The sequence below is a fragment of the Equus przewalskii genome, chromosome 15 (genome assembly GCF_037783145.1).
Source record: "Equus przewalskii isolate Varuska chromosome 15, EquPr2, whole genome shotgun sequence".
Taxonomy (NCBI): domain Eukaryota; kingdom Metazoa; phylum Chordata; class Mammalia; order Perissodactyla; family Equidae; genus Equus; species Equus przewalskii.
Window position 1 is genome coordinate 10,788,297 of NC_091845.1, and position 27,777 is coordinate 10,816,073.

The 27,777-nt window shown below is 36.5% G+C and overlaps 1 protein-coding gene across 13 annotated transcripts in view; it reads right to left on the minus strand.

The window, feature by feature from the left end:
* The window catches only part of GRM7 (glutamate metabotropic receptor 7), an 822,228-nt gene that overhangs the window by 540,873 nt on the left and 253,578 nt on the right, over positions 1 to 27,777 (minus strand). For all 13 annotated transcript variants that reach the window (XM_070576692.1, XM_070576689.1, XM_070576687.1 and 10 more), the window contains exon 2: positions 22,979 to 23,195. In XM_070576692.1, coding sequence (XP_070432793.1) covers positions 22,979 to 23,195 — 217 coding nt within the window. The remainder of the gene's footprint in view (positions 1 to 22,978; positions 23,196 to 27,777) is intronic.

Sequence of the window (27,777 nt, forward strand, 5' to 3'; positions counted from 1 at the left end):
TCCAATTTGAAAGAATATAAGAAAAAGAAAGTTAGTATTAGCACTCTCGTTCCCTTCTCTGATGAATCTACACGGACCTCAAATCCTGCAAAAGCTAAAGCAAATTTATTTTGAACCAGGTAGTAGTTCTGCCCTATGGAATATGTATTTCACCTGAAACTTAGTGGTTTATTGTTTCTCACGTTAACATAGCTCTTCTTAATTTAGGAAAAATACTCATTTTTGATCTCCCAACTCAATAGAACCAACTATTTTCTGGTTCTAACCATATATTAGTTGTCTCTCTATTTTAAAACTAATCTTTCTCTCTCACACACACACACAAATCTATGACAATCTCCTTCATGAATTAAATGCATAAAACAAATCTTTTAATCTATGGGTAGAAGTAGCTTAAGCTTCATTTTTAAAACATAATTAGATTGTCTTATTTAAAAAACTCAACATTACTGAGAAAAAGAAAATCACTAATGTTACAATCTTAAATCTAGTGTTAACATTGTATTAGTTTTCTAATCCATCATAAACTCACAGCTAAATCAATCTTACGAAATTAAAGAATATGTGTTTCTCCACCAGATTCCCATAGCAGCTTGTCACTAGTAGTATACATAGTGGCATGGAAGGCTGTCTGGAGAGGTGAGATTCATAGAAAGACTTGAATGAAAAGGGCAAGTAGATTTATGGATTTTAGATACCAGAATTTTACTACATAAACAAGTGTTTATTTAATATTCAATATTTAATATTTCCATAGGACTGTGTTATAAGCTCTGGCTAGCACCTGGACTGGGGGAACTGTCCAAGAATTGTCAGCTCCCCTTTACCATTTTAATATCCGTAGCTGCCCTTGAGTTCATAATCTTTCATGTCATAAGAGTGACAAAATAAAATAAGTATTGCCACAGATATATATGTCTAAGTTCTAGGAACAATACACAGCAGTGGAGATCAGGAGAAAAGAACATATTGAAGAAACTTCGCTAAGGGAGGGGTCTACCAGGCAACTTAACTTGGGATTTCCAGGCAGAGGAAACTAGTTGAATAAAAACCTAGAAGGAGACAATGTGTGGTGTTTGGTGACTGGCTTGTTCAAGGAAAATAAAGGACAAGGGAAACTAACCAAATGGTCAAACATAAGCTGAGAGAAGGGAAAATGGATTTAAAGCAGAATGAAGTGTCTTCAATCCTCTTTCTCTGTTTTAGCCTATTCATTGAACTTTGTTTCGAATAATAACATTGTTTAGAATAACAACCTACACCTAAGTAATTGCCTTTCAGTTCTATACTTAACATCCTTGTGATTATTCATATCTTGGAAAAGTGGATAGATGTGTTAAATACTCCTCTTTCACAGAGTTAACATTTTCCCAACTGAACAACTAATGGCAGGCTCTATAAAGCTAGTTCTACTAAAAACTTTTCTGTCACAATTGTCTCCTGCACAGTTCGTGAAGTGTTTCATTAGGTGCCATGACAAACACAACCAGAAGCTCCTCATCCCTGTTCAGCAGGCAATGGGTTCCTGTCATTTCCTTTCTCAAGAAGTCTCATTTCTCCTGGGCTTCAACACAGACTGTTCAGCCACCTTATTAAACTCGTGCCCCTGCAGGGAAGATTGCAGGAACAAGGCCTGTGTACTGCCACTTCCACATTTCAAGGAAGGCCTGTTTACTCCTATAATCAAAAACTCATAGCCACAGATGTTGGCTTAGAGAAATTCTGGGATTGTTAAAAAATGAAATAGCATTTCTTTTTCTAAACTGCTCAGAACAAAGGAGCAAAAGCCATTCTCATCATGTAAAATTGCTCCTCTTGACCCTCTGTCGTTAGAATGAGTACTCAGATACCATAGAATTTTCCAGTAAGTGGTGATAAATTTCCCCTCTACTCTCATTTTTATATCTTAATTTATGAGGTAAAATAGACCTAATTGGATCACTCGATGAGTGAAATCTAGCCCTTACTAAATCCGGTCGTAGAAATAAATCTTCAAAAATTGCATTCCCTTTCTCTTTAGAAAGCTCGTAGTTTGGAGAAACTTCTACAAGTGTTGAGAGTCATGATGCTTTCTTTTGAGGACTTGTTTAAAGAGAAAAAAGAATAAAAAGAAAAATACTTTTATTTCAGAAATTTAACAGAACTGCAACTGTTCTGTTAAATGTTCAGCTGGAACAGTTTACATTGCTATTAATTCTTCCTTTTCCTTCAAATATGCATGGAAAGACAGGACACGGATTGAGAAGAAAATCTACTGTATCACATTTGGCAGTATACATTTGTCACCAGCGCCACTTACCCCTTACTGTTTGGATGTTAGGATCTGATGTTTATCTTAGATGTCTATAATAGTTCCAAAAAGCAGTTTGGTAGAATTGTTAATCAACTGTCAAGGGATGGGCACATGATCAATGGCAGAGCAATGGCATGCTTTCTCTCTGGATTCTGAGTTGGAGGACAGAGTTAAAAGTCTAAATGGAGTTGGAGATGATTCATCTTATTTGTGTCCCTGAAGAGACAGTTTTTCATTTCCTGCTGCTTGGGTTATTAGAGTAGCGTTTTTTCTTGTCTATTCCAAGCTTAATTATTTGGTCTGTCTTCTAATTCCTTTAGCTGCCTCATAATCTTCTAAAGAATTCCTTTTTTTTTTTCCTTAAGTACCCAGAGTTGGTTTATATTCCTTAAACTCTTTTTTTTCTTTTCTTTTCTGGTAATTCTCAAAATTTTTTGATCAAATGATTTAAACGTCTAATAAAGATTAAACAATTGAATAAAACAACAATAAAACGACATTGACTAAGAATATCTTCCAAAATAATTATAAATTCCACTATCCCAACTCCTGATACCAGTTTTGCCCTTCTAGGGCATAAGACAAGATCATGATAAAAAAAATGTATGTACTCATTATTTCACTATGAACTAAGTCATGCATTTTATACTTAAGAGACTGACTTCAATTTTCAAATTGTTTTCTGTACACACAACTGTAAAGAAGTTTTTATGTTTTCACATAATAGATATGAAAATGAGATCCCTCTGTATAAGGAGTGGACACAAGCCAAGTAGCAAATAATAATTAGCAGCCAAAAGCCAGTCCAACAGTGAATCAGACAGCTGGGTAGAAGTGTCTTATGCTATTGATCCAGATTGCCAGCCAAAGCCATTACTCTAATATGAATGCAGTAATCTAAGTTTGAGTGAATTTGTTCAGAGAAAATAAGCTACAGTCAAACCTTAGTCCACCTTGTATAGGAAAATGGAAACTATATTTGCTCAATAGTATTAAGGGAGCACCTTGGAAAATACTGTAATCCAAAAAAAACTTGTAGAGAAAAGTCTCTAACAAGGGACCATCATCTCCTGATTATGCTATGCCCCCGGGCCTTCCTCCTCATTCTTACCATCCTGTGATCTTGACTCAGTAATCTTCACCATTAATGCTTAGTCTCCAACAAGCATATTCCATCTGCTCTTCTGTCTGACTTCTCAGAAAGAGATTTTATTTAGTAGTTTAGAAATGTTTGGGATAGACTATTACCATTTGGGTGAGTGCCTTATATTGATTTAGCGAAATATATAGAACATCAGTGAAATATGTTGAAGTTGAACCAGTCCAATTCTTTAAAAAGGCAATTACTTGGTTAACATATTTATTTTCATTACCAAATGTGGTTGTTCTATATTTTCCCTTCTAATTTAGATTTAGTATTCCCAAGTATAACTCATATTCTATTCTTTAAAAATATAGTGGGAAGGGGCTGGCCCAGTGGCTGAGTGGTTAAGTTCGCGCACTCCACTGCAGGCGGCCCGGTGTTTTGTTGGTTCCAACCCTGGGCGCGGACATGGCACTGCTCATCAAACTACACTGAGGCAGCATCCCACATGCCACAACTAGAAGGACCCACAACGAAGAATATACAACTATGCACCAGGGGGCTTTGGGAAGAAAAAGGAAAAAATAAAATCTTTAAAAAAATATATATATAGTGGGAAGAGTGACCTCAGCGACATGGCTGAATAAAACCTCCCTCATTGTAGCCCTCATTAATAACAATAATTTGTCATCCATCCACAGATAAAAGTGTCTTTGTGGGAGGTGTGACATCTAGCAATATAGGTCAAGGGACCCAGGTTGTGTGTCACCCACCCAATATATTGGGTAATAGGTATACAGCACTCAGACATGGACCCTGCAGTGGCACATGAATTGGCTCCCACCCCTCTTGGCTATGGTCCACAAGACCCTGGAGAACACTGTCTTAGACAATCACCCATAGACAAGATGCCCTTGTGGAAGTTTGGGTTTTCAGTACAAAAGTTCCAGTACACCAATGAAGCAAAAAAAAATATTAGTTTTGATGCATCGAAGAGGGTAGGCACAATTCAGTACCAAGTAAGACCTTCTCTACCCGAGATTTCTTACAGGGGGAAAATGAGAGCATGAGAATGTGTACTCATCTTCCCCATCTGTGTGGGACATTGCCAAAGAGACCAATTTCTATCTCATCTCATCCAGAGTACTAAGTCATGAGGTTCCTGATGGGGGGTAGGAAGAGGCTGGGAGAGAGGTAGACAGGACTCTCAGAGGGCATTAGAGGGATATAGATCCCAATTGTGTCACAGACTCCATCTAGAAGCCCACTCAAGAGACCCTGGGGACACTTTGTCCACAGATCACCTTAAATGGCTCACAGACTCCCCCAGTGCTCCATGTACCTCACCCATACACTGCTCCAAAGCTGGCTTTGTATGCAAACTCCTGACAGTGGCGAGCATGAGCTTTGGCACGCATCTAGTGAACATGCACAGAAAGTCAACATGAGTCTATGGGCCAGGGAGAAACCACAAACTTGAGCTTAACTCCACTCTTGGGAAAGCACAAGGGAGACTACCAGCAATCCCAAAGACATGGAGATGTGACATTTACCCAATAAAGAATTCAAAATGGCTGTTTTGAGGAACCTCAAAAAGACAATGCAGGAAATCAAGAAAACAATACATTATCCAAACGAAAAGTTTAACAAAAAGATATAAATCAAGAAATAATCAAACAGAAATTATGGAGCTTAAGAATACAGTGAATGCCAAGACATATTAATTAAAATGTCAAAAATTAAAGATAAACAGAGAATCGTAAAAGCAGCAAGAGAAAGGCCACAAGTGACATACAAAGGAAAGCCCCATAAGGCTATCAGCAGACTTCTCAGCTGAGACCCTACAGGCAAGCAGAGAATGGCATGACATATTTAAAGTGCTAAAAGGAAAAAACCTAGAGCTAAGGATACGCTATCCATCAAGGTTGTCATTTAGAATATAAGGAGAGATAATCAGCTTCCCAGATAAGCAAAAATTAAAGGAGTTTATCACCAAGAAACCAATTCTACAAGAAATGCTGAAGGGACTTATTTAATTAGGAAAGCGCTGACCACAAATAGAGATAAAAAAATTATCAAAAAAAAAAACAGGCAATAAAATCACTTGTAAAGGTAAAAATATAATAAAGGGAGCAGATCAACCACCTGTGAAGATAATATGAAGGGTAAAAGACAAATGTACTAAAATCACCTCTCAATGATAAGAGGGTAATGGACAGACACACACTAAATAAGAGACTATGATTTGAAAAACATAAAATGTGGGAGGGAGGGAGTGAAAAAGTAGAGCTTTCAGAAAGAGGTCAAGCTAAAGAGTCTATCAACTCGATATAGACTGTAATATACATAGAATATTAAATAGGATCCTAATGTTAATCACAAATCAGAAACCTATAATAAGTAAGCAAAAATGTAAGACAAAAGAAATCAAACATATTACTAAAGACAGCCATCAAACCACAAGGGAAGAGAGCAAGAGAAAAAGACAGGAACAGAGAAGAACTACTAAAACACTCAGAAAAAAAAAGTAACAAAATGGCAATAAATACATATTTATCAATAGCTACTTTAAACGTCAATGGACTGAATGCTCCAATCAAATGCCATAGAGTGGCCAATTGGATAAAAAAACAAGACCCATGTATATGCTGCATACAAGAGCCACACTTCGGACCTAAAGACACTCACAAACTGAAAGTGAAAGGATGGAAAAAGATATTCCATGTAAATGGCAAAGAAAAGAAAGTGGAGGTAGCAATACTTATATCAGACAAAATAGAGTTTAAAACCAAAACTGTAACAAGAGACAAAGACGGGCACTACATAATGATAAAGGAAACAAGCCAACAAGAAAATATAAGACTTGTAAATATCTATACACCTAACAAAGAAGCACATAAATATACGAAGCAATTATTAACAGACATAAAAGGAGAAATAGACAGTAACATAATAATAGTAGGAGACTTTAACATTCCACTTACACCAATGGATAGATCATCCAAACAGAAGATCAATAAGGAAACACTGGCCTTAAAGGACACATTAGATCAGATGGACTTAGTAGATATATATAGAACATTCCATCCAAAAACCACAGAATACACATTCTTTTGAAATGCACATGGAACATTCTCCAGGATTGGTCACATATTAAGCCACAAAACAAGTCTTAATAAATTTAAGAAGAATGAATAATACCATGCATCTTTTCTGACCACAAAGGTATGAAACTAGAAATCAACTACAGGAAGAAAACCAGAAAAGCCACAAAAATGTGGAGATTAAAGAAAATGCTACTGAACAACGATTGGGTCAGTGAAGAAATCAAAGAAGAAATAAAAAAATTCCTAGAGACAAATGAAAATGAAAATGCGACATGCCAAAATCTGTGGGATACAGCAAAAGTGGTTCTAAGAGGGAAGTTTATAGCAATTCAGGCCTACCTCAACAAAGAAGAAAAATCCTAAATAGACAATCTAAAAGTGCATCTAAAGGTACTGTAAAAAGAACAACAAACAAAGCCCAAAATCAGCAGAAGGAAGGAAATAATAAAAATCAGAGCAGAAATAGAGACTGAAAAAAAAATACAAAAAATTAATGAAACCAAGAGCGGGTTCTTTGAAGAGATAAACAAAATTGACAAACCCTTAGCTAGACTCACCAAGAAAAAAAGAGAGAAGGCTCAAATAAATAAAATCAGAAATGGAAGAGGAGAGATTATAAGAGAAACGTCAGAAATACAAAAGATAATAAGAGAATACTATGAAAAGCTATACGCCAACAAATTGGATAATCTAGAAGAACTGGATAAATTCTTAGAAACATACAACCTTCCAAAACTGGACCAAGAAGAAGCAGAGAATTTGAATAGATCAATCATCAGTAAGGAGATCAAAACAGCAATCAAAAACCTCCCAAAAAATAAAAGTCCAGGATCAGATGGCTTCCCTGGTGAATTCTACCAAACATTCAAAGAAGACTTACTACCTATCCTACTCAAACTCTTCCAAAAAATTGAAGAGGAGGGGAGGCTTCCTAACTCATTCTATGAAGCCAACATTATCCTGATACCAAAACCAGACAAGGACAACACAAAAAAAGAAAATTACAGGCCAATATCATTGATGAACATCAATGCAAAAATCCTCAACAAAATACTAGCAAATCGAATACAACAATACATTAAAAAGATCATGCATCATGATCAAGTGGGTTTCATTCCACGAATTCAGGGATGATTCAACATCCACAAATCTATCAACGTGATACACCACATTAACAAAATGAAGAATAAAAATCACATGATCATCTCAATAGATGCAGAGAAAGCATTTGACAAGATACCGCATCCATTTATGATAAAAACTCTAAATAAAATGGGTATCAAAGGAAAATACCTCAACATAATAAAGGCCATATATGACAAACCCACATCAAATATCATTCTCAATGGAGAAAACCTGAAAGCTATCCCTCTAAGAACAGGAACCAGAAAAGGATGCCCACTGACACTACTCTTATTTAACATAGTATTGGAAGTCCTAGCCAGAGCAATCAGGCAAGAAAAAAAATAAAATGGATCCGTATTAGAAAAGAAGAAGGGAAACTGCCACTCTTTGCAGATGACATGATTTTATATACAGAAAACCCTAAAGAATCCAGTAAAAAATCTTTTAGAAATAATAAATGAATACAGTCAAATCGCAGGATAAAAAATCAACATACAAAAATCGGTTGTGTTTCTACAGACTGAACACAATCCTTATCAAATTTCTAACAACATTTTTCACAGAAATAGAACAAAGAATCCTAAAATTTACATGGAACAACAAATTACCCCGAATAGCCAAAGGATTCCTGAGTAAAAAGAAAAAAGCTGGAGGTATCAGACGCCCTGATTTCAAAGTATACTACAAAACCATAGTAACCAAAACAGCATGGTACTGCCACAAAAACAGACACATAGATCAATGAAACAGAGTCGAGAGCCCAGAAATAAACCCACACATTTATGGAGAGCTAATATTCGACGAAGGAGCCAAAAGCATACAATGGAGAGAGCAGAATCTCTTCAGTAAATGCTGTTGGGAAAACTGGACAGCCACATGCAAAAGAGTGAAAGTAGACCATTCCCTTACACCATGCACAAAAATCAACTCAAAATGGATTAAAGACTTAAATGTAAGACCCGAAACCCTGAAACCTCTAGAAGAAAACATAGGCAGTACCCTCTTTGACATCGGTCTGAGCAGCATGTTTTCAAGTACCATGTCTGACTGGGCAAGGGAAACAAAAGAAAAAATGAACACATGGGACTACATCAAACTAAAAAGCTTCTGCATAGCAAAGGAAACCATCAACAAAACGAAAAGACAACCTAACAATTGAGAGAAGATATTTTCAAACCGTATATTGGATAAAGGGTTAATATCCAAAATATACAAATACCTCATATATCTCAACACCCAAAAAACCAACAACCCAGTTAAAAACTAGCAAAAGATCTGAACAGAGATTTCTCCGAAGATGATATACCAATGGCCAACAGGCACATGAAAAGATGCTCAACATCATTAGCTATCAGGGAAATGCAAATCAAAACTACAATGAGATATCACCTCACTCCGGTCAGAATGGCTATAATTAACAAGACAGCAAACAACAAGTGTTGGAGAGGATGTAGAGAGAAGGGACCCTCATACACTGCTGGTGGGAGTGCAAACTTGTGCAGCCTCTATGGAAAGCAGTGTGGTGTATCCTCAGAAAATTAAGAATAGATCTACCATATGATCCAGCTATTCCACTGCTAGATATTTGTCCAAAGAACTTGAAAACACAAATGCTCAAAGATACATGCATCCCTATGTTCATTGCAGCATTATACATGATAGCCAAGACTTGGAAGAAACCTAGGTGCCCATCAAGGGATGAATGGTAAAGAAGATGTGGTATATATACACAATGGAATAGTACTCAGCCAAAAGCAATTATGAAATCTGGCCATTTGCGACAACATGGATGGACCTAGAGGGTATTATGCTAAATGAAATGTCAGAGGGAGAAAGTCAAATACCATATGATCTCACTCATAAGTAGAAGATAACAATGAGAAACAAACATATAGCAACAAAGATTGGATTGGTGGTTACCAAGGGGAAGGGGAAGTAGGGAAGGGGTAATTTGGCTCACGTGTGTGATGATGGACTATAATTAGTTCCCGGGTGGTGAACATGATGTAACTACACAGAATTCGAAATATATTACGATGTACATCTGAAAGCTATATATTTTTATAATCCAATGTTACTGCAATAAAAAAAATCACGTAATCACCTCAACAAATGTAAAGAAACCATCTGAAAAAATTATAGTACCCTTTCACAATGAAAAAAAAAAAAAAACCTCTAAAAAAATTGGGTATAGAAGGAACATAACCTCAACATGACAAAGGCCACATATGACAAACCCACAGCTAACATCATACTCAATGGTGAAAGATTGAAAGCCTTTCCTCTAAGATCAGGAACAAGACAAGTGTGCCCATTCTCACCACTCCTATTCAACATAGTATTGGAAATCCTGGCCAGAGCAATCAGGTAATAAAAAGAAACAAAAGATGTCCAAGTCAGGACAGGAAAAGTAAAATGTCTATGTGTATAGATGTTATGATATTATATATAGAAAATCCTCAAGACTCTACCAGAAAAACCGAGAGAACTAATAAACAAATTCAGTCAGGTTGTAAGGTACAAAATGAATATACAGAAATTGGCTGTGTTTTTCTACACAAACAAAATATCTGAAAAAGAAAGAAAGAACACAATCCCGTTCATAATAGAATCCAAAATGATAAAATATTTAGGGATAAATTTAATCAAGGTGAAAGTCTATATACTGAAAACTATAAGACATTGATGAAAGAAACTGAAGAAAACACACAAAAATGAAACATACCCCATGTTCATGGACCAAAAGAATTAATATTGTTAAAATGTCCATACTACCCAAACACGTGTATAGAGTCAATGCAATCCCTAATAAAATTCCAATGGCATTTTTCACAGAAATGTAAAAAAAATTCTAAAATTCCTCTGGAATCCCAGAGACCCTGAGTAGCCTAAGCAATCCCGAGAAAAAAGAATAAAGCTGGAGACTTCACACTTTCTGATTTCAAACTATATTATGAAGTGTAGTTACTAAAACAATACGGTACTGGCATAAAATAGACCTATGGAACAGAATTGAGAGCCCAGAAATAAACCCTTACCTAAACAGTCAACTAATATTTGACAAGTGAGCCAAGAATACTCAATGCAGAAGGGAAAATCTCTTCAATAAATGCTGTTGGGGAAATTGAATAATCAGTGCAGATTAATGACATTGGACCCCTGTCTTACACTACTCACAAAAATTAACTCAAAATAGATTAAAGACTAATAGATGAAACATAAGACCTGAACTGAAAATTCCCAGAAGAAAACATAGGAAAAATACTCCTTGACATTGGTCTTGGCAATGATTTTTTTGGATATGACATCAAAAACACAAGCAACAAAAGCAAAAATAAATGTGGGGCAACATCAAGTAAAAAATTTCAGCACAGCAAAGAAACAATCAACAAAATGAAAATGCAACCTAAAGAATGGGAGAAAATATTTGTAAATCATATATCAATAAGAGGTTAATATCCAAAATATATAAGCAACTCATACAACTCAATAGCAAAAAAACAAATAGTCTGATTGAAAAATAGGCAGAGGAACTGACAGGAGATTTTTTCCAAAGAAGACATACAAATGGACAACGGGTACATGAAAAGGTGCTCAATATCACTAATAACCATCAGGGAAGTGCACATCAAAACTATAGTGAGATATGTCACACTTGTTAGAATGGCTATTATCAAGAAGACAGAGATAACAAATGTTGGCAAGGATGTGAAAAAGGAACCCTTGTGCACTGTTGGTGGGAAAGTAAATTGGTACAACCACTATGGAAAATACTATCGAGGTTATTAAAAATCAAAAGTAGAACTACCATAGGATCCAGCAATTACACTTCTGGGTATATATTCAAAGAAAATAAAATCTTGAAGAGATTTCCAGGTTCATTCACAATAGCTAAAATAAGAAAACACCCTAACTGTCCATCTACGGATGGACAGATAAAGAAAATGAGATATATAGGTGTTATCATGTGTGATAAATATATATATACACACACACACAATGGACTATTATTCAACCATGAGAAAGAAGAAAATCCTGCCATTTGCAACAACATGAATGAATGTTGAGGGAATTATGCTAAGTGAAATGTCAGACAGAGAAAGACAAATACTGTATGATCTCACTTATATGTAGAATCTAAAAAAGCCAAATTCAAATAAACAGAGTAGAATGGTATTTGCCAGGGGCTGGGGGTTTTGGGTAAAGAGGAGATGCTTGTCAAAGGTACAAACTTTCAGTTATAACATGAATAAATTCTGGGGCTCTAAGATACAGCATGGTGATTCTAGTTAACAATACTGTATTGCATACTTGAAAGTTGCTAATAGAGTAGATCTTAAATGTTCTCATCACAAGAAAGAAATGGTAATTATGTCAGGTACATGATAACTAATCCTACCATGGTAATTATTTTTAAATATATGTATATCAAATTATCACATTGTACACCTTAAACTTACATAATATTATATGCCAGTTATATCTCAATAAAGCTGGGAAAAAATTTAGTAGGATCCTAACAGACAAGTGATATAAACCCTAGGGCAGGATGCAATCTGAGAGTCTAATGTAAACTATTCTAACTTATACTTCCTATGTCAATTACTCTCTGGTTACTGTTGAACAAAGCACTGATAAGAAGAAACTGAAAATAAAATTTACATTAGTTAATCAAAAGTATGAAGAGTGGAATAGGTACTAAGTGCATCACTATACGCAGGTTTTTAGAAAATAACACTCATGATCCTGATATAGAACCAAGTATTAAGCACCTTTATGCCAAAAAATATTTGAGCAGAAGAGTCTATAATTTCCGTACCCTACAGATTTTGTACCCCCTGGCATTAAGACTTTGAAAACAGCATACTTGTATATAACTAATAATTGTTCATCAAAATTTCTGTAGTTGTAGTTCTGACAACTTCATCTTTCCCAGGAGACTTTATCATCTTTGATAAGAAATATACAAGGTATGTGGCTGTATTGTTGATTTTTAAAATTTAGTTAAATCCAAAGTGTCACTAACACCCTAGGAAAAATAAAGCTTTTTTGTACACAGACATTTTTAGTAAGTATTCTTTGATTTTTAAACCCTTCTAATATGCCTCTAATTTTTCTCTTAAGACCTTTAGCATTCTTATGACGACTTCAAATTTAATATTTTTCCTTGTATGTAAAAGCCTATGTTGTAACCTATATACTAGTTTCTGAAGGGACATCCATATACTATGTCTTATAGAATATAGTGACATTCCAGTAATACCCACCTAAAAAGCCAAATGTCAACTCTAAAATATTAATGCAATGGAATAATATCTAATGACTATTGGAAATATGTATTAAGGGCTTGCTATTTAAGACATACAGCTAAAAGAGTAAGAAGAAATGTGAAAATTGGAACTAGGCAAATTTGGCGATACACAAGGTCAAAGTCTTGCAAAGTCAGTCAATGCTGTATGTGTTTAGGATGGCTACTATTACTACCTTACTGTCAGAGATCTTGATCATCTGTCCTTCAGTTTGCCTGAAAGTGATAATGCAATTGATGTGGGGCTTTGTAGAATTTCCTATAATCTCTTGAAAGATTTAACAGCAGGGATCCATTTGCCAGATAAAAGGAAAACAGATCTCTTTGTACAAGTCTCACAAAGAGGCTACACTTAGACTCATCAAGTTGTTCAAACTACAAAACAATTTAGAAAGCATTTGAAGTTCAGTAAATAGATATTTTGCAAGCAACTAAATATTAATGTTTCTTGGATTGGAGTATTTGCCTTTTTTTCAGAATTGTCCCTTTGACTGATTCCAATGCCTACCTCCTTGCCTCTGTTTTGATGAATATTGCATTTTCCTGTGTGGGCATAGTTCAGACCCCCTTCCCTTTACTTGCCCATTCCAGTGGAGTGGAACACTGGGAAGCATCTGACAATGGCAATCAAAAAGATGGCAAGTTTCAAACTGTGACTACCCCAATTTTTGGTTAGGGCACCAAAATTACATTGGGAAATACCTCTTCCTCACTGGGCCAGCCTTAGCAGGACTCAAAATCAAAGCGTCCCACTGTCCCACAACCAAAACATAGGCATGCCCCATAACACTTGAACTTAGTTCTCTATACTTCCCTCCAGTTTTATAAGCTAATTAATATTCTTTCCAATTTTTTTCTACTGAAATTTTCTCTCTCTTGCTGACATCCATGAAAACCTATGAGATTCAAAACTAGGAGTATCTTTCAGTGAACATTTTTGTAAAGACTTGGAAAAGATAGCTTCACTTGAAGCCTGAATGCAGTGTCATTAAATAGAGAAAGTAAATCAAAACTTCTACCTCTAAAGTTTAGTAGTTGTAGTGATATTATTACAAAAGCATGGTTACTTTCCAAAGTAAGCTATCTCAGAACAACGATGTTCTTCCTCCCTCCAAACTCACCAAGAAATTCTATTATTCAATAGAATTCTCTATATTTGAGTCTCTATCCCTATATTTAAAAATGATCTATGTTCCTTTTTACTACATCTTAAACCTCAATGCTAGAATCACATGTCCTTTCTCTCCTTAGCACATGAGACGTTTGGTAGTCACACCCAAGTAGGAGAGTAAGGGAGTAATTCACTTTATCTTTAGATCTTTTCAGATTCTTCCATGTTGCTTAGCTGAAATGAAGGCAAGTGGAAGAGATGAGAAGGAATTGCTGAGATATCCTTTACCACTTCTATTTCTTCATGCAGCAAAAACACTCTGTCATCATCTATTTCTAGTCCCATATCAACAACGACAGTCTATTGCCTGGGAGAATCCCATCCTTTGCAATCAGGATGATATGCATCTGAGAATTGTCTGAACCAAGAGAGACTAATTTTCTCAATAAATATGTGATGACTTTGCAACCCAAAGAAGCATTATGCTGGCTCCCAAGTTACTGCAGGAGTTAAGCCCAGAACCAGAAGCTCTTGGCTCAAAAACCAGAGCATTTTCTGCAATAGCTCTCATGTTGTGTGGAAGAGCACTTTACACCACAGTAATTCAAGAGTCATAAAATTTCTCAAAGCAATGCTATTTCTTTTATGCCATTTAAAAATTCAGATAACTGGGGCCAGCCCCATGACTGCGTGGTTAAGTTCGCACACTCTGCTTCGGTGGCACAGGGTTCTGCAGTTTGGATCCTGGGCGTGGACCTACGCATAGCTCATCAAGCCATGCTATGGCAGCATCTCACATAGAAGAACTAGAAGAACTTATAACAAGGATATGCAAATATCTACTGGAGCTTTGGGGGAAAAAAAGAGGAAGATTGGCAAGAGGTGTTAACTTTGGGCCAATCTAAAAAAAAAAAAATTACCATTAACCAATTTTATTTGTTTGTTTTTTTAATTTGTTTTTTAGGGAGATTACCCCAGAGGTAACGAATACTGCCAATCCTCCTCTTTTTGCTGAGGAAGACTGGCCCTGAGTTAACATCCATGTCCATCTTCCTCAACTTTGTATGTGGGATGCCTACCATGGCATGGCTTGACAAGTGGTGTGTAGGTCTACACCTGGGATCCGAACCAGGGAACCCCAGGCCACCGAAGCAGAACATGCGAACTTAGCTGCTGTGCCACTTGGCTGGCCCCTTATTTTGGGTTTTTAACGTGATTTTCTCTCCCTAAAATATTATTCACCACCCCATTTAGATCAGCCTTGTCTAGCTAACTCCTACTTACCTTTGGGGCTTAGTTAGGTATCTACTTTCTTCCAGAGTCCTCCCTTGCAGCATGCCCCAATGAGGCTGTGCTCACTGCTCTACTTACGTATTTCTACTCTTAGAAAGCAGAGATTATTTTTGTCTTGTTGTTGTTACTACTATAATTATTATTTATCATATCTGGAACAGTATCTGACACAAAAAAAGTACTTAGACATACATCACATGAGTGTAAGGCATATCACCAGATTTCTTATCTCATTTTTTTCTTCTAAAAAGTCTGTTTATTACAACAGATCAATGATTACTTTAGAAAGTCAGAAGCGGAAAAACCTCCAACAGTTTCACTGTATCAACTACACCTTGGGGTCATCATCACTTATATCATTAATAAACCATTTTAAAAGTTAACATGCATTTAATGAGCCTAATCTAGTTGGAGATTATCTTGGGAATAGAATGTTGAAGGTTAAATACAACACAGTGCCTGTCCTCAATAAACTTACATTCTAGTGGAGAAGATAATTAGACAGATTACAATGATATGCAACAAATTCTATGATAGAGTTATACACAAGGGTTTATGGAATCATAGAAGAACATTCTCAATTACACTAATGGAGGCTGAAGCCAAACAATCTAACTAAAGTCTATCGAGATTAATCAGGAAAATAATTTATTTAAATTATGCTGAATAATTCACAGAATCACTGGGAGGCCAGGGAACCAAAATCAGAAAATGAGCTGAAACAACGAGTGACTAGGCTGTCAGAATTAAAGCCCATGCCCAAAAAAGCCACAGACCCAAGCTAGCTGAGGTCCTGCTGCTGTTACTCCTGGAAACAGGAACTAGGAGATTGTACCAGTGAGCCAACACCTGCAGGATACCACACCTCCCCCTGGAAAATGGATATTACTGTTGCTCTGTCAACAAGATGGATTTCAATTGCTCCTGCTTCTTTGTGTCTCTAGCTCTTGATTTGTCTTTGGTGGGTACATCTGATTAGCCAAGATATTGGGTTATATGACTGTGTCCTAGCCTTAATGGAGGTTGGGAAGTGAACACATCACTTTTTCAGCTCTACAGTGATATGCAGGCTTGTTCTCTCATCCAGACTTGTGCAATTGGTCATTATCTACGAATTGATTCGTGGAGATGGACTTAAAAATGTTGTGCTGGTAAAAAGGACAAACACACAGACAAACTGGAATCCAAAATAGGACCACGAAGGAACACAAAGTGAGGGATAGGTTTTTCCAAGGTGTTAAGTTTTGAAAAAATAAATTGGAGTTAGCTGTCAGTCCAGGCAGAAAGCAAAGCATTTGCAAAAACACAGGACATTCTGATACCCACAGAAGATTGAATGTGATGGCGCAAAGAGTGTGTATATGAGGGCCTGAGGTGGGAATTAGAGGATAGGGATAGCATGGGAGTGAGACTCATGATTAAAGCAGACACCAGATCAGAAGGGACATTTTCTTCTATGCTAGACATCTTTTACTTAATCCTCTGGAGAAAGCGAAGCCAGGGACAACAAATAAAATAGTTTTATTTGTATTTTAGAAAGACTATCATCATAGCTGAATGGATACTATATTGAAGAGGCTAATCTGGAGGCATAGATGACTGTAGCTATGAATCAAGGTGAATAAAATGGGTCACAGAACTAAAGTAACTATAATGATGATGAGGATAAGGGATGTACTCAAGAATTGCTAACAAATCGAGTATGGGTTAAAACCTAAAATTTTGCACTGACCACTGAGGTTTCAAAAAACAAAATAAAATATAAAGCCTCTTCTTGAGGAACTTACAATTTAGTTTTAAGCACAATTATAGATAAATGATATCATGAGCATTCTTGTGACTCTGTTTTGACGTCACGTCCTTGAATGTTTAATATCTGTATGTAAATTGGGACCACTGAATATTTCATAAAGGAAACACTTTAGCTAATTATTAAAATGTCTCAGAGTTTTCCATTTTCACCATGAGAGAGACAGAGACAAAAAAATGGGAAAATCCTCAAATTCAACATAGACGACTGTGTTGGAAATTACAGCCTTGTTGCATCATACTGCTGTAAGTTTGTGCGGGGATGGTAAGAGGGAAGAATGGGGTAGATTCAGAGAGAGGACAACTGTAATAAACCACACCAAACAGATCTAGGATATAATTTTTTGTGGCCCACAAGCAAAATTAAATATCACATATGCTTCTTTTACATATTTTCTTTTTTCTAAAAGGAAAAGAAAATACAGTTCTCCCTTCTTTCTCTCCTTCCCTTAATATTCTCTCCCCTTAATATTCATTGAATGCCTGCTACATGCCAAAAATTATGCTAGATTATAGAGCCACAAGACAAAGTCCTTAACCTCTTAAAGCTTACAATAAGGTGAAGAAGATTGACGATCAACGCATACAATGAAAGGGAACATTGCATCTTTGAAGGAGAGAGGGGCACGGTGCTATAGAATCCCATAATGAGCAAATCCAACTAGTTCCCAAGGTCTAAAAAACTAAAGGCTGAATGATAGTTAATAATAGTCAATTAATTCTTCACCGAATTACTCTAAGAAAGAATATCTAGGCCAAGATAAAGTATTAAATACACAGAAATTCTAGAGTTTATCTGAATATTAATGATAATTACTTTATAAGACCAATTGAAATAACTGTATTAAGTGATTCACATGAAATACAAAAATGATAACTGAAATGTTCTTTTAGATTTTAAAAAGTTGACATGTATCAGGATACCATGGCAGCAACAAATCATTCCTTATCTGTGTCATATTGTGAAGCCATACTCATGGGATTCTCCCGAAAATTGTCCTGCAAACTATGAGTCATATATGATGTCCTTACTTTTACAGTTTTTGAATCAAATTTGGTTCAAAAGATCTGGAATATACTAGCGCCAGATGCTATCATAAGTATTTACTTTTACCCTCACTTAGAAAGACGAGTCTGTATGTCTGATTTAGGCTATTTAGCTTATTATGTTGACCTGAATTTTAAAGCATGTTGGGAGTGAATATTCTCTCATACTCTGCGATATTAAGCAATAAATTGCTTTTGTTGATATTGCGTGTGCATCCATTCAAATAAACAGGGAAATTTATGCAAATATAACTATTTCACAAAAATCTAATCATCTGAGAAAATCATGTTACAGTCCTCTCTGCAAGTTCAACAAGGAGCAGCATCCATGCATATTTCAATGTCCCATGACTTTACATGAGAAGAATTACTGAGGTTTTCTTTGAGAGCTTAGAGAGACTGTGTCTAGGCTTCCATGTTGCAGACAAATGACATGGCCCCCTGTTGAAGGGTGGCTTCTTTCCTCTGACATCGCTGCCTTGATTTGTTCTATCAGAGTACGATAAAGGAGAGCTCATGCATGTTCTATGACTATGTGCCTGGTAGAGATACTTAAGGCTCTGTTTTTACAAGTAGCCTCTGCCTGAGGACTTGAGTCTAAAGTAAATTTGGGGACTAAAGTATTCTAAAAGGGTGAAACTCTTATAGACATTTAAAAAGGAGAGGAATCATAATCTTCCAAGTCAAACTGGTCAGCAAGAATGGAAATAACTCTTTCAAGCCTGCCAGCAGTGCATGGAAATAACATCATTGAGCTTGTGCTCTCTCTAAAACTCTCTCAGCCTCTCTCTCTCACTCACACACACCACATACATAGGACAACATGAATAGCTCACTTCCTGTTCTTTTTATATGGTGAAAGCATATTAGCAAGAATAGCAACTTAGCTGTTATATATATGTATATAATATATAATTATATACACAGTCATGTGTCATTTAACAGTGGGGTTACGTTCTGGTAAAGTTGTTGTTAGGAGATTTCATTGTTGTGTGAACATCATAGAGTGTAGTTACACAATCCTAGATGGTCTAGCCTTATAGTATCGTAAATTCATAGTAAAAACATAGCTGTCTATCATCAAGTATTATGTACTGTACGTAATTGTATGTGCTATAGTTTTATATGTCTGATAGCATAGTAGGTTTGTTTACACCAGCCTTACTGCAAACACGTGACTGATGCATTGTGCTATGACATTATGATGGCTACTGCTACTAGGTGGTAGGAATTTTCAGCTCCATTATAATCTTATGGGCGCACCATCATATATGCGGTTCATCATTGACCAAAACATTGCTATGTGGCACATGATTATATTATATACTTTATATAATTATATTTATATTTATATTTAAATAACCTTGTAGTTATAACTAAAAGTAAATGTCATCTATCACTCGGGTTATTTTCAAACTCAAACAATAACTCTGCTGATTTATAGGGAACTGGTGTGATGCACTAATAGCCGGGTACTGTTGGGTTTTAAGCACTTGCCTATACATGATCTTATTTGTTTTACCAACCTGAGGAAGCAGGCATCATTAATCTCATTCTCTACGTGAGGAATCTGAGGCTTGAAAAGTTAAATCATGTGTTAAAAGTGTTACAGCATGGAAGTAATAGAGTCAGTTATCAAATCCACATCTTTCTGACACCATAGTGCTTACTTATCTCTGTGTCACACCCCCTCTACTACACATACACATGGACTTGTCTCTTTCTTGAGGATCAGGTTCTAGAGTGATCAGGCAAGGGAAACAAGTGAACATTTAAAATTACCCTTAAAAATTCCCTAAGATATGTACTTCCGGGAAATTCAAATAAAGCAAATTTTTGTTTTCTTTTCTATGTTTCTGAATTAGAACACATTGCTGTTTCTTTGATTGAACATCAGAGAAAGCAGTTGACTTCTTCTTAGAGGTGGTAGCATATGAATATGTATCTCTATGTACTGGACTTACCTTTGGGGGAGCAGGATGCTCACATTATGAGAGGCTCACAAAAGTGAAACGGATTGAAGAAACAACAGAATCATGTTTCCCATCTCAGGTTTTCTATAAGTAATATACACACTGAGCGAGTAGACATACTACCTACCATTTAAATTGTAATTTTACCTGCTTCCTTTTGTTTCCTTTTTTTTTAGAGGGTTGGGGATATGGGTGTTTGCTAAGCACATAAGTGAATTCACTTAAATTAGTTGCACATATGCTATGGATCCAATGAAACTTATTATAAATGCATGTCAAACATCACAATATTTATAGAAGAAGAAGAACTGATCGATGAGACATTACTTGAACCCTCAATGTTTTCTGGCATTTCTGCAGCTGGCTTTTTAATTATTGTCATCCCCAAATTCAAAGGGTCTTAGATCAAAAGATTTCATCCAAAATGGCTGTCAATGATACAATCTTTACTTTTGAGCAAAGTTATTTCAATGTATGATTAGCTAAAATTATGAGCTGGGGAGTTCAGACCATATTACAAGGATGTTTCCTTTTTGCAGATTCATTATATAGTAGACTCTGATAATATATATATATATATTTTTTTTTTTTTTGAGTAAGATTAGCCCTGAGCTAACTACTGCCAATCTTTCTCTTTGTGCTGAGAAAAACTGGCCCTGAGCTGACATCCATGCCCATCTTCCTCTACTTTATACATGGGACGCCTACCACAGCATGGCTTTTGCCAAGTGGTGCCATGTCTGCACCCGGGATCCGAACGGGCGAACCCAGGCTGCCAAGAAGTGGATCGTGTGAACTTAACTGCTGTGCCACCAGGCTGGCCCCAACTCTGATAATATATTTTAATTTTTCATCAAGTGATACCAGGAATACACAACCATATAAAACTACCAATCTGTCTATAGAATATAGTCTTGTACAAAAGACCTAAAGAAAACATTTGCCTTGATCCTGTCTTTTACTAAACAATCACTATGATTTTGACCTATGAGCACTGCAAATTTTGTATCAAAATGGGTAGTGTCCTTTGCTTTGTCCAGTACAAAGTCCAGCATTAAATTTGAGACCTGCTTGGAGCCACTATGTAGAGCAAGCTGGTATCTGAACTGTATCTCTGAGATTTAGCTTACTATTTTACCCATATTTTCTCTTCGTCTTGCCTTATGCATTGGTTTCCATGGTCATATTTTAGATATCTCTCTAAGTCAGCCTCTAGCATTATTTTGGTCAAAGAAGGCGACAAAGAAACAAAGAAAGAAATAAAAACACAGTTATCAAAAATGTTAGGTATTTCTTTGGAGATTCATGAAGTCAATTGTTAATGAGTCCTATAAATCACAGCATGCATGACACAAGCCCAAAGTTAAGATTTCTTTCCTAAACGGCAAGTTGCTAACTGAATTATACTAGAAAAGTTTCGCTTAGAAACATAGCAGCTGGGACTACAGTAGTGAATGAGACACATGATCTGCTCTTAGAGTCTAAGGGACAAGAGAGAAAACAGCAACAAATCATACAAACATGTGATAAGTGCTGTGGGAGAAGATACTAGAAACACAAGCCAAGTCAACAGAGCCAAGAAAGTATTGTGTTTATATTTGGTTGAACATAGGATAAGATCTGTCAGTGATTAGGAGCTATCTAGTCAAAGGTGTTAAGAGTAAGAGTATTTCAGTCAGAAGGAAGAGTATAAAAAGGACATAGCTCTCCAGTGAGTTTTTGAAATTAGAGCTAATGATGAGGCACCGAGTTAAAATCGTGGGATTGACAAGCAAGTCTTGTCTCCCTTCTTTCAGTGGCCAGGTGCAGACATACCATCTATATAATGAAGCATTATATGTCTGAGTATATCCATAGTCTGACAGCCAAATACTTAAAGCCATGTCTTCAGGATTTATGACATCTCTCCTTATGAAATGGACCTCTGTTTCTACTGCTCTGCTTGTGTATTTGCCTTTACAGATGGTTAGCTTTTCTGGTCAATAACAATTTGGATTAGATGAAATTCTTACAACGAAAACTGAGGACATGACTTCAGCATAAGAACTTTACAGGAATATCCAAGCATGAATTTTTTTAAACATAAGTTTACTATATCCAGCATTTCCACATGGAGAAGACTGAATATTATTGTCAGGATTTCTAAGTGTGAAGATTTTGTCTCATTTTTCGAAATCTGCCCAACGAAAGCCAGCTGGCTGAATATTTGAACCCATTACTTCCATTTTGAGCTAAACAAACAAACATAAAAGAATGTTCTCCACGTGCTACTTAATAGAACTGTCTTTCTAAAAATAATCTAAAATTTCAAAGAATATTTGTCTATACACATTCTACTGCCTGGATAATTTATTTGTTTTGGCCAAGTTATTCAGAACTACCACTGCCATTCCTCTTGAAAGCAAAGTGCCACTGTGATTGGGTTCTCATAATTTTAAACAATTCTCTCCATTTTGGAGAGGGGCAGAGAGGAAGAGCCTGCATGCACATTTAGCCACATTTTCTCAGATTTTCACATACAGGCTGTAATCTACACTATCATCCATTACACAGAAGTAAGATATAAATTTGAGTACATATTTTCTTCTCTCCGTTTCTTCCACTAGTCCTTTTAGGGACTTCAGTTTCACACTTTTGAAAATATTCTCTTCAAAAATAACAAAGTGTTATAAATGAAGACTTTCCAGATTTACTTCACAGGCAATGCGGAATGTGAGAGTAGAGTAACAGTGATTATCTATAGCGTTGGTTTAATAAAGATTGAAAAGAACCCTACAAGCCACCGACGTTTGAAGAGAGTCATCTTGACCAGTGCAGTCTCTTCCTACCTGCCTCTTTGGAAATCTGCGTGAAGGATTCCACACCTTTCTCTCCATAACTTCCTTCAGATGCGAGAGTAGACACATAATTCCAGCCTAGGGCCTTTACAATGTCTACCATAGCCTGGGCTTGGAAGGAATCGGGTGGGACCACTCGAGAGAAGAAGTCATAGCGCCGATCGTCACTTAACTCAGGTGCCGTTGATGCATAACTAATCTGGGGGATCTGAAAAGACAAGAAAGTACCACATGAGAGCACACCATCAAGATGTGAGAGACTCATTTACACTTACGACAGTTTACTCAAGATACAGGGCTTGAGCTCCAAAGAGGATACATGTTTTGCCAAACACCACTACGTAACTATAGATCCTAAAGGCAACCAACCACTTCTTGACAGCACAGAAGCACCCACTTTTGTGCTTCGGCCTTTTTATGTTCTCCTCTTGGGAGAGGGAATGAGGATGGCATGGAAATTACATGGGTCATCATGATTAGGAGAAAAGAATTCATAACCATTCTGGCTAACTTTTTGAAACAGGCTTTACTTCTCACAAACTAATAGAAACGAAAACACAACAGCCTAACTGGAGTGTATATAGAGATTGGTTTAGTTGATGCAGCTCGTGAATGTTGGTGGATGTCATTAGCCATCTAAAATTTATTGAGAGATGATCATCTGTGATTTGGGGAATATCTAAGCAAGCTTCATACATTGTTTCACTTATTCTTCACGAGAATGTTAGGAGGTAGCTCAGTAACACCTTTAGACCCAGGCAAAGGGGTTTATGTTTTGTTTGTGTTTTCACCTCACCCCAAAGTCCTTGCACTTTGGAGGGCCTTCTTCAAACTTTTCTCAGTTCCCCTTTGGGAGGTAGGAGAGGGCTGGCAGTCCTGTCTGGGTGGAGCTCTCCGCCTCTGATTCCCATTTTTCCCCTTTAGAGAACTCTCCGACCCTCTACTTCACATGGGATCAATCAGATGTCCCAAGGAGCCCTAGAACTTCTGCCTAAAGGAATCATCCTAGGGCCCCATAGCGGGACCCTGGTTCCGGGAGGGCAGCCTAACAAGAAGGTTGTACCCCTTGGCTGGCACAGTATTCATTTCTTAGGATCATATGAGTTTAGGCTGCCAGAGTAGTCCTGAGATACATATTTTAGCTAAATCAAATTATGTATACAGAAAGAGGCCCTGCAAACAATGTTTGCCTAGGGTCCTAAATACCCTAGGGAAGTCCTGAAATAGCCATAAATGAGGATCTGGCTTATGGCGTAACTTCAGGACCTCTATGCTAGTCGCTTTTACAACGTACTACCCCCTAGTTCTTTCTCCTAAAACTAGCATGCAGTAGGCTGTGATTGGTGCAATTAGTCTACCTACAAGAATGATTAATTCCTACAAAATTATGCTTGCACACTCTCCCAGGACTTACTCCTCCTTTATCATAAGGATTTCTCAAGTATCTCAAGGCCAGTTTTGATCTTTGCTCAGACCAAGCCTAACAGCGAGTTGACTCTTTGAGCCCTGAAAATTCTATTTGATATTAACCTATTTCTCTCCTTCCAGTGCAGTTTGCCTAAAGTATACCCATTTACCATCTTTTGAAGCTGGTTACCACCTCTGTAAAGCTCATTTCTCCACCAACCTTTCCAGGTGAGCATTAGAATCAAGTCATGTAGCCCTGACAGTCGATGGCCCCCCATCTTCCATGCAGCCCATCCCTGACACAGTTCTGCTCTGTGAACACTGGGGGTGGGATTTCTGTCCCTGACTCAAAGCCCAAAGCCATTGTGAGAAAGCCTCAGTCTCCTCATGGGTCTTTACTTGAGCAACTCCTCCATTACAGGGGGAGTGAGGTGTAGTGGAAATAAAATGGGATTTGGTATTGACAAGATATGGAATCAAAGCCTAATGTTTCTTTTCACTAGTGTTTACTTTGGTGAAGTTATTTCATCTCAATGAGTTGGTTGCATCATTATTAAAAGGTGGTTTTGAGGGGTAAGAATAACAAATGTGCATTACTTAGCATGATACCTGTGACAGAGTGGTTTCTTAATACATGGGAGTAATGATAATCCAAATAGAGAACACCACATGTTTCCTTACTAAGCTTACCTATTCTCTACGTTTGACTTCCCAAGTTCTCTGTGATACATTATCACAGACATTCTCCTCTTGTCCTAAGGCATGAAAATATTTTTGCATATTCTTATCATTATTGCTTTAGAAATAATACCTACTATTTATCCAACTCCTTATTACGTGCCAGTCATGTTCTAAAAGTTTCATATACATTACCTTATCTAACCATTAGTAAACATTCTTCACTATACTATACCATACCATTATTAATTCATTTTACAAAAGAGAAAATTGAGGCTTGGAAGTAGAATAAGACCTTGCTTCAATTCACAAAGTTGCAAGATAGCAGTACTCAAACCTGAAGCTGCCGAGTGTGAACTTCTGAAGTCCTAACTGTGATACTTTGCTGAATTGTTGCTAAGATATTTTAATAATAAGCATAAAACAAGGAAGGGCAGATTATTGGAGTCCAGGCCAATTTCTGTCCACAGCACTGACTGTAGAGCCAGTTATTTTTTGATCACTCTCAGACTGTTATTCAAACATTTTTATTTAAATGCCTTGTTAAAGCTCATACAAATATCTTAAAACAATGAGCTCCCTATGTTTCATTTATAGTTCTGAGGTTATAAATTTTAGGTAAAGAAAACAGCAACTGAATAAAAGCTTTGGGCAGAAAAATAAAGTGGGGGGATAGGGAGGGGAAAGAGAGAGAGAGAGAATTTTCTTAAAAGAAATATAAAGGAAAGAAGCCAACCACGTCAATACATTTCCATCAATTGCAACTTGTGGAAATGTAAAAGCTTGTGCTGTTGCACAGATATCTTCACTGCCAAAATCCCTTTCTACTTTTGAATAGTGCTAATAAAGATACATCCAGCCCTCCAGTTGAATTCGCATTTACACAGTTGCTGTAGAACATGAGAATTGTGAAGTGCCCCCAATGCAAATGCATGTTTTAAACTGTGTCCTAAACTTGAATAATGAAAATCCAGTTGAAGCAGATTTCTTTCCTAGCTACTATGCACCCTTTAAAAATGGTTGCTATCTGTGGTCTATCCCTTCCATCATAAATAAGAAATATCTTCTGGCTTAAGACTCATATGTCCCTTTAGGATCATGCACACAACCTATGTTCAATGGTACTTATTTCTACACTATGCATATAATGATTCTAGCATAAGGAATGAAAGACCAAACGGATATTATTTCTGAGATAAAGATATGGCTACATAAGGATATCCTTCCTAGCAATGGGAGATGAACAACTGCAAGAATTTATGTAACCTATGAATTATGATGCCACATACTTATTTAGCTATTATGCTGTATATTTAGTTACTTGTTTTTAAACTGATGTGTAAGCCTTCATAGTAATTATTTTGAAGTGTGTGTTATGACTGGTACCTATAACTGACTAAATTATTATTGGTCATTTTTGCTGATTACCTTCCACACTCTCCTTGATATCTAGCTATACTTTCTCTTTCTGCTTTTGAAATCCTCCCCTCTTGCCAGTCTTCTATGGAAATACAGAACTGATCTTTTTTGTTTGTTTGTTTGAGGAGGTTTAGCCCTCAGCTAACATCTGCCACTAATCCTCCTCTTTTTGCTGAGGAAGACTGGCCCTGAGGTAACATCTGTGCCCATCTTCCTCTACTTTATATATGGGACGCCTACCACAGCATGGCTTGACAAGTGGTGCATAGGTCTGCACCCAGGACCTGAACTGACAAACTCTGGGCTGCTGAAGTGGAACATGTGAACTTAACTGCTGCACCACCAGGCTGGCCCCAGAACTGATCCTTTGATGAAGATGATTTAGTGTAATAACACTTCAGCTATATAAAAATAGATATTCCATCTCTCTTTGAGCCGTCCTGTCTCCAATTTAAGAAACTAAAACACTTTTAATCTTTATCATAGGAATACATTTCATCTTAATTTTTAAATTATATTTTACTGTAAAAATTATATTTTAGTAAATTTTACTCACAAAAAATTTGCCTATCACACAAACATGGTTTTGTTGATGATAATCAAATAAGATTAAAAATATCTATACCCTACTCTATTTGTTGATAATGAGTTTGTACTTTTATAGTTTTTATGAAAAATAGAGAAACAAAAACAAGAAAACAACTTTAATGCCTTGATCCCTGTTAAGATTTTGTTATATCTCTATCATATTTGTGTGTGCATGTGGATATGCACATATCTATTATTAATTATGAAAATATGAGTCTTAATCTCACCCTCCCTCCCCTCCCCTTCTTCCCCTTTCATTTCTCTTTCTCTCTTTCTCTGGTTGCATAATACTCTGCTGAGCTATATCTAACCTAAATCTAATCTTCGTTGTTAAATGCTTACAGATTTTTCAAGTTTTCACTATCATTAAAAGTTAAACAAAATTTCTCAGAGCTAATTCAACCCTTTGTAGACATCCAGGAGTATTTTCTTAGAATACTGTTCAAGCACCTCTTCCCACCAAATTGACAGAAATATATGAGGTTTACATCTAAATATTTCCATATGCAGAAATTACTTGGGGTTGTTATATAAGGTGGACCAACAATCAATATTTTTTTTTCTTCCAAATGGTTAACTACTTGCCCCAGCACCGTATATTAAATACTCATTCTTTGCTGATAGGAAGACCATTCTTTGTAATATACTAAATTCTTAAATACCCTTGGGTCTTTGGGGTGTATTTTCTACTATTCCAC